Source organism: Macrobrachium nipponense, chromosome 17 (genome assembly GCF_015104395.2).
Source record: "Macrobrachium nipponense isolate FS-2020 chromosome 17, ASM1510439v2, whole genome shotgun sequence".
NCBI lineage: Eukaryota > Metazoa > Arthropoda > Malacostraca > Decapoda > Palaemonidae > Macrobrachium > Macrobrachium nipponense.
The window spans coordinates 79,091,015-79,105,701 of record NC_087210.1 but is presented as its reverse complement, the minus strand read 5'-3'; the positions used below and the strand labels follow the sequence as shown (position 1 = coordinate 79,105,701).

The 14,687-nt window shown below is 38.0% G+C and overlaps 1 protein-coding gene across 2 annotated transcripts; it reads left to right on the top strand.

Annotated features, from left to right (window-relative positions):
• The first annotated feature begins 140 nt into the window (after positions 1–140).
• On the top strand, positions 141–8,556 carry LOC135196356 (uncharacterized). 2 transcript variants are annotated; one of them, XM_064223129.1, is made up of 4 exons: positions 141–277; positions 6,013–6,480; positions 7,645–7,827; positions 8,132–8,556. In XM_064223129.1, the coding sequence occupies exons 1-4, from the start codon at positions 199–201 to the stop codon at positions 8,383–8,385; spliced, it is 984 nt and encodes a 327-aa protein (XP_064079199.1). In that variant the 5' UTR covers positions 141–198; the 3' UTR covers positions 8,386–8,556. The 2 variants fall into 2 exon arrangements, 1 of the variants encoding a protein (XP_064079199.1); XR_010310393.1 differs by lacking the exons at positions 6,013–6,480; positions 7,645–7,827; positions 8,132–8,556 and adding exons at positions 4,849–5,055; positions 5,351–5,378.
• Positions 8,557–14,687: the final 6,131 nt, after the last annotated feature.

The following is a 14,687-nucleotide window of genomic DNA, read 5'->3' as shown; positions in this document are numbered from 1 at the left end:
CTCCCGAAAAGCGTGATATCGCGACAACTTGACATCCGCCGAACGCTGGCCCCTATCCCCCCCCCCCCCCCCCCCCCCCCCCCCCCCACCCCCCCCCCCCCCCAAATCCCGTGCTTCTCTCAGGTTTAGTCTGCGTCCGGTTTCGTCCGTGGTAGGTGCGTGGGATCTCTAGTAAATTCAAAATTCCATGGTATCAAAATGACGAATCTCAAACTCCCAACATTTGTTTTAATCGCGATGCATTGCGCGACAGGGGTCCACGGTCAACAGGCTGAAAGTAAGTGAATTATTTTCTTTATTATTATTATTATTATTATTATTATTGAAAGATATTGCTGCATCAGCTGAATTTAACTTGTAAATAGTCTTATCTATTTTTCTAATAATTGCTTTTTCTCTGCTATTACAACTAGCGAGTATTGCGCCGATATTACTTATCAGGAGGAGCCAAATTTAGGGATATTGCTTACAAATTTGTCACAATAAATAGATAAACACATAGGTCAAAATATGACGAATTAGTTGCCAACGTTTCTCTCAGTATCATCCGAGCATTATCACGGCAGTGGGTCGGAGCAGATTGTAAATGCTTTCACCGTTGTTGTTGTATTAAGCCAACACTTCTTGTTGGCACGGGCCTTTCCCTTGTTCGGCCCGTAGGTGATCTGTGTCACCGTCAGGATCTACTCAATATATAGTGGTAGGTCAGCAGGGGGTCAACCGCTAGCTGAGTTTTCATTGGTTGGTGGCGCAATGCGTTCCTGCTATTGGTTGGAGGAAGTTTCCTTCAAGACACTTCTCGTCGTTGATGGTCGCGCTGTTGCAGCCTAGCAGACCGTCGAGGCTGGGGCATGAGTTCCCTGGGTGTTGTGTCACAACGGCTCATTGGCTGCTTGTCTCATCTGGTGAATATTCTTTGATTGGGGGTGTTGCTCGGTCTGGTATTACTTGTACTATTATTTATATTGATGGGTCTTCTTAAGTTGGTGGGGAGGAAAAGCACTTCCTGTGTCGTATTTAATGAGGGCCTTTCTTGCTGTATGAGGAGTAACTCGAGCAGTCCTAAACGTCGCTGATCAGGAGCCCTCCCTATCTTAGTATTCTTAATAATACCGTCGCGGGAGATAGCTTCCTGGTGTGCTGTCATGGTATGGTTTTTAATTGACCCTTCTCGTGCGTGGCAAGAAATCCTCTTGAGTAGTTTCATAGAAGTCATACCAACGTAAGAGCCGGGACATCCACAGACGGGGCATAAGAATTGGTAGACTGCATTCGACTGTTACAAGGCGGCTCTTGCTTGGGGGGGGGGGGGGGGGGAGGGGGGGGGGGGGGGGGGGGGGGGGGGGGGGGGGGGGGGGGGGGGGGGGGGGGGGGGGGGGGGGGGGGGGGGGGGGGGGGGAGGTTGTTCTTCATGATAAGGTCGCGAATACGTCGATTTCGGTAATAAATCACGAGTTCGAGTTCTTTGTCGACTTCGGTAGGGGTCACATTCTCTCTGATGATTTTTCTCAATGCAGCCTCGTCCTCACGGTGACGTGCGTGCATTTTGGCTTTGTAATACAGCTTGATCTATACAAAGAAAACAAACTTAGAACTTTGCCTGAATGATGACAGCGAATGTCCTGCACGGTTCAAGAACACCACAGTCAGGGCCTACATTCGGAGGGCCCTCACGCACTGTTCTTCCTGGCAGGACACTCACAAAGAACTCGACCGAGTCACTCAGATTCGGATACCCGTTATTAACATAACGGGTATCCGAATCATCTACTACTACTACTACTACTACTACTACTACTACTACTACACTACTACTACTACTACTTCTTCTTCTTCTTATTATTATAATTATTATTATTAAAAATAGTCTTACCAGAACTCTGATCTGTTTATCAGCTCTCACTGGGCTGGTCCAAAGGTCATGTTTTGATTCATATTTGTGTTATTTATTTTTTGTCAATTAGATTATATCATAATTTTTCTAAAACTTAAATAAAACCGAGTCCACTTCAAAACTTACTAGAACTTGCTGTTCGCCGCTGATCACACTTTGGACATTCGCACAATAAATGTCACATTATTCAGTTCTAGGCAAAGGGGGATTTTGGTGTTGGTCCATACATGCTACCTTGAATAAATCTTTCCCTATTTTTCTTATGTATTCAATTTCTTGAATACTTAATTGAAGTGATTCCGAGAAATTACTAATGGGAACACAGAGAATCTAGAAATAAGACGATTTATATAATATTATATTATGAAATAATGTGACTTATAGGTAGAGGTAATTCATGCCGAGTTAGTTCATTACTAAGGATATTTTCTAACGTAGGTAGAGGTAATTCCTATCAGATTAGGTTCAATTACAAGATATCTTAAAGAGAGGACCCTAAGGACTCACTAGGTTGTGCATTTGTGATTTTAAGTTTATATTCAATGGTGAATGTTATCTTTATCACCACTCCTCTCAAACTTGTACATGGAATTCTTTGAAAAACGTTACTTACCTAATATCATTTATATTCCGGTAAAGTGGTATAGATATGTTTATGTTATTTTAGCTGTTCTGCCTGCTGGTATTGATGTAAATGATTTACTCTCTAAATAAAATAACCAGGTACCATTGATTAAGTTTACTCTAGAATTGAAAAAAAGACAATTGCTTCCCTTTCTTAGATGTTTTGATACATAGAAAACCATTTCAATGTAAACTCAGTATTTATAGGAAACCAACCAACAACTTAACTTATGTTCATTTCTATTCAAGCCACCATCTTAACATTAAAATATCAATTTTTTCTTCTAAGTTTTTATGAGCATTGCACATTGTCAGTCCCCAATATTTGGATCAAGAAATTGAATACATAAGAAAAATTAGGAAAGATTTATGTTATCCTTCACATATATTAGATATTTGTTATAACAAAGCCCACAAAAAGTTTTATAGTGTAAGTAACACGGAGAAAGAAAATTCTAAGAACATTCTCAGTTTGCCTTATTTTAACGGATTTGAAACCATTAAATCATTGTTAAAAGCCTTTAAGGCCCAACCTTGTTTTTTCCTATAATAACGCACTAAAAGGAATGTTAATAAAAAATAGCCCCAGAGAAACCAACAACATAATATATAAAATTCCATGTATGGACTGCCCCTCATTTTATCTCGGACAGTCGAGCAAGGGCTTAGAAGTAAGATTAAGCCAGCATAAATGTTCTGTAAAAACTGGGCAAACATCTAATGCAATATTCATTCATTTAAGTGAAAACAACTACCGAATATATTGGATTGGTAGTTCAGTAATTGCAAGGTCAAAATATGTCTTTTCACAAAATCTTTTAGAATCTGCCATAATACAACTTACTTCCCATTGTGATTTTAATATTAGTCGTGGCCTGTTTCATTTAGACCCTTCTATTTGTAACATGTTTAAGAATGACCTCAAAGATATAATTACTGACTTAAATACAAATTAGTTGCCTTAGAGATATCTTCGTTGTATATGTATGTTTAATATGTATTGTAAATATGTCTTTGTTCACCAAAGTTCTGAATAGCTGTCGCCCTATATAATCCTTTAATTGTTTTGTCCTTGTGTCTGAGCAGATTGACTAAATCTTTTTGTTTTTTTAAATTGTACCCATGTTTATACTTATTTGGGAAGGTTACTCATCTTCCAGGTGTGCCGGATTCTAGGTACTAATCTCCTCATAATCCCTATCTGTCAGTTATACGACCTTTCTTGTACTGTCAATTCCTCATGTAAGTCAGTTTATCTGCTAAGTCAAGGACGTCAAGTCGAAAGATCTTGCAGGAACTCCGTTGTTTATTTTTTCCTTTGTGGCCTATACCTACCTTTATATATATACACACACACACACAATATATATATATATATATATATATATATATATATATATATATATATATATATATATATATATATATATATATATATATATATATAATATATATATCATACATATATATATAATATATATCCATATATATATATATATATATATATATATATATATATATATATATATATATATATATACTTGATCACGAAATATATAGACGCGATGCTATGCATAAATTTATGCATAAATAAAAGTAATGCCACGGAGGCAAATGAAAAACGAGAACTGCCTGAGATCTTTCTGTCTTAACGACCCTTTACTAAAGGCAATTTTGTTCAGAACAATATATTTTCATATATGTAAGCCGAATCGATAACGTCACTGAAGTCATGATTTCTTCTCTGTCCATTTGGCGGTGGTTCCAACCCACGAGAGGACGAATAATATACATATACATATAATATACATATACATATACATTATATATATATATATATATATATATAAATATTTATATATATATATATAGATAGTATAAATTTATATACATATATATATATATATATATATATATCTATATATATATATATACTGGTTATAATTATCACCATTCATCTTTTTATAAACGTAACAGCAGGTCGATGACAGATCAGGAACTCCACTAAAGAAAAGACACTAAACACCTAATTTACGAAGCCTTTTGGCTAATTTGAGGAAATTGGGGTAAAAGCTAGTTGTAAAAATAAATAAATAAATAAATAAATAAATAAATAAATAAATAAATAAATAAATAAATAAATAAATAAATAAATAAATAAATAAAATCTGGAGACCTCGAAAGAGGGAAAATCGAGAACTAGGTAGATTATCACTGTATATTTGTATCTGATGCACACTTCCAAAAAAATGCGACACTAAACTTGAAATAGGGAGACAAATACCATTTAAAACATGTCTATGACGTTTTTAACAGTATCAAAACAACAGGTTGCATTCTGTACCAGACGAACAATACATCTACCCTAGAATATCAGCTGAAAGCCGACCAGAACAACTACGTGACGATCAACCACCTTTTCAGTAAAACCCAGACCACCACCATCTTCAATGAGGAAAATATATGTGTTTTGAAACTGATGAATTGGAACAGTTCCAGCACAAACGATGGGTGTATGACTTTCCCATACAGGGGAGGTAAGCACATGAGTTTTCTACTCTCTCTCTCTCTCTCTCTCTCTCTCTCTCTCTCTCTCTCTCTCTCTCTCTATCGTTTTCACATACTTAATGTAATGAACTACAGTATATATGAGTACGTTGCCATACAGGGAAGGTAAGCACATGAGTTTTGTATTCTCTCTCTCTCTCTCTCGCTCATGTCACGTACTCCTCCTCCTCTTCCTGTATTGCATTATATACGATACAAATATATATATATATATATATATATAATATATATATATATATATATAACACCTTATTTATGTGACAGATTACACGACTCTGGGATTTCGTAAGGGAGGTGAAAGACGGAGGGGTACTATTCGTCAAACGCAAAATCAGAGAATGAAATTCGACTAAAAGTCACCGCGTCCTCTCTACGAATCAAGAGCAGCGAAAGAGTCAACGTGGCTTTCGACTGCCCTGGAAGTAAGCACAAGGAAAAATACACGTTTGGCCTTCATTCTTCTTCACATGAAGTCCAAAGTCACCCCCCGCCCTTATTTTTCTGTGTGGACTTCGGAACTTCAGAAGTTCAAGCCAAGTTGCAATGCATTACTACACTAATGGAATTCTTACATTTTTATATAATTATTAATTTGTTGATCTTTCCTGTTTTCTTATAAGTTTCTTCAATTCCAATTATCTTCCGTTACTTCTTTTCAATGAACACCGTAATATTTTCTGGAAGCTTGCATCTCAAGTCAATGGCCCCTGTGGTGGGTTTGTTCCATATGAATAGGGTTAACCTCATGAATAATAATAATAATAATAATAATAATAATAATAATAATAATAATAATAAATTTTTATCTGCCATCCTCTTGTAGTACAATAACATAGCACCAGGCTCTTCAAATACAGTTGCATAGGTAAAACTTTCTTTTAAAAGTCAGTTGAAGTTACAGTCTAACAAAATCTCTCTACTTCCAGATTGTTTTCAATTTCGTGATGCGTTAATTCACGCAAAACCCAAGGGAACCGACACCAGAATTAGCCTGAAGATCTATGGACTAATAGAGGATCAACAGGAGGCTACAGCTAATGATGACTCAAAACTGAGGCTTCTCAGGGCAGACTGGTCACAACACCATGAGTGGAAACTACATAATTGGAGTCTTTCAACGTTAAACAGTACTGAATGGATTCCAATTGACATCGATGTCGTTTTTACTCCAAAACAATACAATATCTATAACTATTTTTTCAATGTAAGCGTAAAAACACAGCAAAGAGATCCTATTTTTCACACCAAAAAAGAAATTTATGTTGAAACCAAAGATTTATACCTTGATTTTAAATTCACGCGAGGCATGCGATGGGCGATACACTGCCAACCCAACGAACCTACACAATCAAACGCGTCAAATGATGCCACCCCTACGCAAGGAAACTTTCCAGGTACAGTACTCCACAAAAGTTTGTCACCTTTGTTTGCTAAGTGAATACTTTGGAATATAAAATTTAGGCCATAGGATAGGCGGTCTAAGGGATACTGAGAGTAAAAAAGTTTTAAATGTGTAACAGGAGGAAAACCTCAAAGCAGTTGCACTATGAAACCATTGTTAGGAGAGGGTAGGAAAGTAGGAAGGAAGAAAGAGAATATGAATGGATGTACAGTAAAAAGAATGAAAGGGGTTGTAGCTATGGGGCTGAAAGGACGCTGCAAAGAACCCTAATGCCTACAGTGCACCTCAGACCCCCTACAGAGGGCGCGTAACAAGCAGCAGCATATGGCTGGACGGTACTTGAGGGAAAAACGCCAAGTATTGGTGACAAAAAAAAAAAACCTTAATGTCAAAGTGAGTAGTCTGCAAAATGATAACGTCGTTGGAAGAGACATGTGATGTGTGAAGATAGTTTGGTAAATAACATTAGAAATAACCACTTTGGATACCAAGTACCCCATTTATTCTCAATACATAATGGTCTGCTGGTATATTGGGTATTGGGGTTACATGCCGCTCAGATGTCGCGAGTTCGCGCCTCCCCAGGGCGATGAAAAATCCCTGCCTTATGTATATCATGATCAGTTACTGCTTCAGTGTGGTGTCTGGCAATGGGAGATTGAAACCAACATTCTATGGAAGCTTGAATTTCAAGCCAATGGTCCCGTGGGCTTGTTCTATGTGAATAGGTTTCATCTACTGAAATTAATGATAACAATAATCGTTTTAGAACAGCAAAATGAGAGATTCAAAAGATAAAAACATGGACAGTCATGTGAGAGCATGACCATTAGATTGCTTTATCTACACTTAACTGAACCTGGGCAGGTTTACAAAGCTCATGTTAGGTAGTGCTACTAACTATGAGTGAGCACAACTGGTTCCACGGGAGACACATTGTAGAAGTCATGTTGATAGATACGGGACTTTAAAATAGATATTATAACACCACTTCTTATACCTTTAAATGTAAGAAAGTAAGAAAGCATTCTAATGGCAGTGACCTAAATTATGCAGTGTTCTGGTAAAATGCTTAGTAAAAGAAAATTTTGGCCTGTCAATAGCTAACGGGTCTAAAATACGTAGCTCTAACTCTAAAGATGATTTTTCCCCCCAGATGGAATCATCAAGATGGAATACTTTTTCACACTGGCTGCTGTCTGTGGGATACTCGTGATCACGAACGTCATCCTCTGTTGTATCATTAGGAGCAAAGGGAAACAACAACGACGACAACACACTGCACAAACCAACGCTCTGAGTGAAACAAACGCTGCAGAGCCTGGAATCGTAGGCAGAGGTGAGTTTTCCTGATATACACGAGTGAGCATTCGCTTGCGTGCCCCGAAACGTTCCTTGACTTTATGTTTGATTAATAATACATGATACGACTTACACCATGGTAGTTTAGGCGAGGCTATAGAAGGAACAGCAGTGTTATTTTGAATACTATTAATATTATTACATTGTTATCATTCAGAAGATGAACCATATTTATATGGAACTAGCCCACCACAGGGGCACTAATGAATATCGTTCGACAGATTCCTTTGCACATCAGACCTAATCATCTCATACAAACTGTACGAATTTTCATTTGGCAGAAGGGAATGGACAGGGTGCAGTATACGACTACATCGACATCCAGGACTTACACAACTACTTAGCAAAGGCGTCCTCTGAGAACAACCTAGCTGACTCCCATGTAGATGCTAAAGTGATGCAGACTGCAACCTCTCATACCAGCATCAACAGTATTTATGGTTATAACAACGACGTGGCGATCTGTAACACCGACAGTGGGCGTCTTAGGAAATTCAGCCACACAAGCGAAAACAGCCTCTACGGCTGCCATTGATAAAGGTACAGCAATTACATGTTAGAAGCAGGAAACATTCCTATGAGTGACACAGCACCTAAAGCTACCTTTGCGTAACTGACTGATGACCAGAGTGGGTTACCATTGAGCAACTGAGGACATGGCCAGAGAGCAAGTTACCCTTGAGCAACTGAGGACATGGCCAGAGAGCAAGTTCCTTGGCACTGAGATGCCGAGAGCAAGTTACCCTTTAGTAACTAATGGCATAACCAGAGAGCAAGTTACCCTTTAGTAACTAATGGTATAACCAGAGAGCAAGTTACCATTGAGCGACTGACGACAAGGCCAGAGAGCAAGTTACAGTTGAGAAACTGACGTCATGCCCAGAGAGCAAATTACCCTTGAGCAACTGACAACATGGCCAGAGAGCAAGTTACCCTTGAACAACTGAGGACATGGCCAGAGAGCAAGTTACCATTTAGCAACTAACAGAATAACCAGAGAACAAGTTACCCTTGAGCAACTGACGACATGGCCAGAGAGCTAGTTACCCTTGAGCAACTGAGGAATGGGGCCAGAGAGCAAGTTACCCTTGAGCGACTGACGGCATAACCAGAGAGCAAGTTACCCTAGAGCAACTGACGACATGGTCAGAGAGCAAGTTACCCTTTAGTAACTAATGGTATAACCAGAGAGCAAGTTACCGTTGAGCGACTGATGACATGGCCAGAGAGCAAATTACCCTTGAGTAACTGAAGACATAACCAGAGAGCAATTTACCCTTGAGCAACTGATGACATGGCCAGAGAGCAAGTTACCCTTTAGAAACTAACAACATAATCAGAGAGCAAGTTACCCTTAAGCAACTGACAACATGGCCAGAGAGCAAGTTACCCTTGAGCAACTGGCACCAGGGCCAGAGAGCAAGTTACCCTTTAGTAACTAATGGCATAACCAGAGAGCAAGTTACCGGTGAGCGACTGACGACATGGCCAGAGAGCAAATTACCCTTGAGCAACTGATGACATGGCCAGAGAGCAAGTTACCCTTAGCAACTGACAACTGAGGACATGATCAGAGAGCAAGTTACCCTTGAGCAACTGAGGACATTGCCAGAGAGCAAGTTACCCTTTAGAAACTAACGGCATAATCAGAGAGCAAGTTACTCTTGAGCAACTGACAACATAACCACAGAGCTAATGATCTATAATGCTTGATTACAGACAAGAAGTTATACAGCCATCGTGCAGTCAAAATGATAGATGGAATAGACACCTGCCATACTGAAAACACAATTTCAATGCATCTTAATCTCTGGTAGTGGTAGTGTCCTCAAAACGATTTTCAGGAATCTTACTGTTAGATGTGAATACAGTGACCTTTTGGATCTGCTTTTGCACATGCTGTAAATACTGTAAATAACTGTTTTGATAGAAGCATAATCGATAATAAGTGGTAGTCAAGTCCAATACAGACTGCTTCGTCGCCATTCACAAATGAAAATTTTTATTTACTAGCAAACTTGCCCATCTGCGATGGGTGATAAAATATGGGTGCAGAAGTGAAAAATTTATATGTACTATTTGTTCAGCAATATTAAGATAAGGGCGATTACACGAATAGTCTCTCTCTCTCTCTCTCTCTCTCTCTCTCTCTCTCTCTGTCTCTCTCGTAATGTAATTCAAGGGACGATCACTGAACGCAGAGAAATTCTTATTCATTGTTGTTTCCCCTCTTTTAATGATATTCTCTCTCTCTCTCTCTCTCTCTCTCTCTCTCTTAAAGTAAGTGAAGGGACGATCAATGAACTTAAAGAAGTTCGTATTCATTATTGTCTACCCTCTTTTAATGATTCTCTCTCTCTCTCTCTCTCTCTCTCTCTCTCTCTCTCTCTCTCTCAAAGTAAGTTAAGTAACGAAGACGGTGATGGGGTTATCGGATTACTTAGCTCTCAAATCACAAATTATCTCCTCTCTCTTTCTCTCTCTCATTTTTCGATAGAAAGATAAAATTATAAAATTGTAGTGCATTAATGTCGTTAAATGGCTCGCTCTCTCTCTCTCTCTCTCTCTCTCTCTCTCTCTCTCTCTCTCTCTCTTGTCGGTGACTTTCATTTAACGGAACAGGGATCTTGATTGGTTCGTTTCTTTGTCAATTATTTTGCACGGTGATACGAATAATAAAGTATCTTTCTTTTCATTATGTTACTGCAAAGACGCAACTTGTATGTCAGTGCGTTATGGCTACTGATAAATGCTCTTATGATCCTGTGTCTTCCAAAAAAAAAAAAAAGGAGTAGAAAGTAGGAACTTGTCAGTTTCCTTTTTATTATGCCCATTGGCAGGATCGAAATTCCGAAGCAACATTACCGGGTAGTACTTCTTTAACGTTATTTTGTGGACTGGCAGTCCTGATGGATTTAAGTTATTCAAAAAATCTTGTGGATATTGATGATAATTTTCATCTTCTATTGTGTCCGAGCTGAAATATTCTCGGCTTTCTCCGGGGAAGTTGTACAGAAATTATGTATGAAAAATCGTAAAGTAAGTAAGTCGGCAGGAACAACCAGCCTCGTTTCACGGCCAGAAACAGCTCCGTTTCAGGAAATCCCATCTCACCCCCACCCCCTACAAGGGAGGGGGTAGGTTGGATGAAACCCCATTACAAACCATCTTAGGGGTCCCCACCATAACCCTGCCAAGTTTCATGCCCATCTGACCAGCCGTTTGGCCGTGATTGAATGACAGACAGACAGACAGACAGACAAAGACAGACAAACAGACATTACGCCCATTAAGTATATAGTACGATTAATAATAATGTAATAATCCTCGAATGACGGAAATATGAGGTAGGAATTTTACTATATCTTACCATAAGTAATATGAATTATGATCCCAAAAACCATATATCGTACTGTTGGCAAGCAAATATTTTATTTTTTAAATCTAATTATCTTGGTATAAATATATTGTAAAATATATTTATACCATAAATATATTTTGCATTTGATATTTTTAATTTTATATATATTTTACATTTTATATTTTATATTGGTATAAATATATTGTAAAATTAACAGGGATAAATAATTCACATTCAAATATATATCAGCAAGATGCTTTGTTTCTTGCAGACACTTGTAAAGACGCTTGTTTCTTTCACTGTACAGTCCTGGAAAGAAAAACAACGCAATAATTTACAGATTCAAAGTACAGATATTATGAAATTATTATTATGGAAGATACGCTTCCGGCAAAATAGTGATTATATATCCAAATAAAACCTGTATTTAAATAAATTCGTTACCACGATTTTATCATATAAATTCTACCTTAAAACATCACCTCATCCTACTGGAATAAATGATAAACTGAACATAGAAACCCTTGTTTATTAAATGAAACCTTTAAATTTTGGCAATAATCGCAAAATGCAACAGACATCAGTCATTAATATCAAATAGCCAATGAGGAACAACCTCGTGTTGTTTGAGTGATCTGCTGAGGCCATTTTAAAACAATCTCCTGTACTGACAGTTTCTTCGTGTAGTTAAGATTACATTTTTTTTAAATCATGTTCCCCAAGGCAGGACGAAGCCATAATGGCAGCTCATAAGTTTGCATAAGAAGGTATACATAGAAAATCTTTAAAAACTTCTGTCATATTAGTAAGCAAACATCTTCATGTTGATTATCTTTAAAAACCTCCGTCATATCAGTAAGTAAACATCCTCATGTAGATTACAGTCTCTACAGATTCCTCATTAGAGACTTCTTCACCTAATCGTTAGTTCTGTCTTGTTTTTTGCTTCTGTTTCGAGTGCCTTAAAATAAACGTTCACACCGATTTCTTTAAGTCTTGAAATGTCGTCGTAACTGGTCAAATGTCACAGTTTTTATGAGGGCTTACGACACACCCATAAACCTTAGCTGCCAAGTCTGCCAAGGGCGGTTTATGCCTCTGAATTCGACCCCCGACGAGGAGGGAGGCAACACAACTCGCTTATCCTCAGCCAGAGAGGATAAGCTATGAGAGGCCTCCAGCATCTGGGCAGATCCAATCATATCCATTTCTGGACCTCATCTTGTGGCGGCGCCTATGCGTCTGGTGGTCCGACCTCCCACAACCGAAACCTTGAGCGAAGGCACGTCGCCCAATCCTTGAAAACAATAGGGTCAAATGCAGCCGGCCCTCCCTCCCCGACCAGTGGCACCCCGTGACGTCACGGAGTCCATGTTTCAATCGAGCCTTGAATCAACGAGAGCCCCTTTCTGGGAACAGCCGTAAAAACATCTCGCAAAGCCCCTCTGGCAACAAGCTCATGCATGGGACGTGACACTCCGATGATCCCGTAACAATTCCGAGTTGCAGCTGATTCCATCTTATTTGCGAAGCATCCAGCCATAATAAAATCGGATCAAGTGTCATAGTCTGGATTTATATCAAAGTACAACTTTCTCTCTCTATTTCAATTCGATTCAACACAATGCACATTCCCACACACATAAGGGCTCCCTCTCATATATATATATATATATATATATATATATATATATATATATATATATATATATATATATATATATATATATATATATATATATATATATTTATATATATATATATACACGTAAAAATGTTCTGTTACAATATAATTCCATTTAATAAAAGGAGCCCATAAAAAACAACATATAGAAAGAAAGTACTATATTTCAGACACAGCTCTCTCTCTTCTCTCTCTCTCTCTCTCTCTCGTCTCTCTCTCTCTCTCTATCTCTCTCTCTCTCTCTCTCTCTGAAACATAGTAGCACTTTCTTTCCCATGTGGTGTTTTTTATGGGCTCCTTTTATTAGATATATATATATATATATATATATATATATATATATATATATATATATATATATATATATATATATATACACCTTACTTAATTGAGCACTCCGGATGAAGACGAAAGACTCGGAAGATCGCTATTATACTTCCAAGTGTAAACAAACCTTCCTTTTTCCAAATTATTATTCCCTTAAAATTAAAATTAAAGACGACCACACGCACAAGCGCGCATGCGCCAGGCCAGACTCACCCTCCCTAACGCAAACATTGCCAACCTCTGCATCAACAGGCTTTCTGAGGCCTCCAAAACCCCATCACCTGAAAAAATATGAAATACTCTGGCCCACTAAGGTGAAGGAAATGCCCAGTATTTACTGGGTAGTACATATTCAGTGGACAGTATGTTCTGGTAGTATTTACTAGGCAGTATTTACTGGCCAATATTCAATGTGTAGAATTATCTGCGTAGTATTTACTGGGTAGTATTCTCCCGTAGCATTTACTGGCCAATATTTAAAAACGTAGAATTATCTACGTAGTATTACTGGCCAGTATTTATGCGTAGTATTTACTGGACAGGATTTACTGGGCAATACTTAATGCGTAGAATTATCTGCGTAGTATTTACTGGGAAGTATTTCTGTGTAGTACTTCTACGCATTATTTACTTGACAGTATTTCTGTGTGGAATTTACTGGGCAGTATTTCTGTGTAGTATTTACTGGACAGTATTTACTGGGCAGATTTCTGTGTGGAATTTACTGGGCATTATTCACTGGACAGTATTTCTGTGTAGTATTTACTGGGCATTATTTACTGGACAGTATTTCTGTGTAGTATTTACTAAGCAGTATTTACTGGGCATTATTTACTGGGAAGTATTTCTGTGTAGTATTTACAAGGCAGTACTTCCGTGTTGTATTTACTGGCCAATATATCTGTGTAGTATTTACTAAGCAGTATTTACTGGGTAGTATTTCTGTGTAGTATTTACAAGACAGTACTTCTGTGTAGTCTTTACTGGCCAGTATTTCTGTGTAGTATTTACTAAGCAGTATTTACTGGGCATTATTTACTGGGCATTATTTACTGGGCAGTATTTCCGTGTAGTATTTACAAGGCAGTACTTCTGTGTAGTATTTACTGGCCAGTATTTCTGTGTAGTATTTACTGGACAGTATTTGTGTGTAGTATTTACTGGCCAGTATTTCTGTGTAGTATTTACAAGGCAGTATAAGTTCTGGTGTAGTTTTAGTTACTGGCAACGTATTTGTCTGGGTGTAATAGTTACAAGGCAGTCTACTTTCTGGTAGTAATTTAATTTAATAGCCAGTATTTCTGTGTAGTATTTACTAGGCAGAATTTTCTGGGAACTTGAAATGAAAGAGGCTTCAGTAGTGACCGAAGGGATGCTGCAAAGACCCTTAAATAATGCCTTCAGTGCACCGCGGAATATTGCCTTATAAGTCAATGATGTCGTTACTAGGAAACGTCATGCTTCT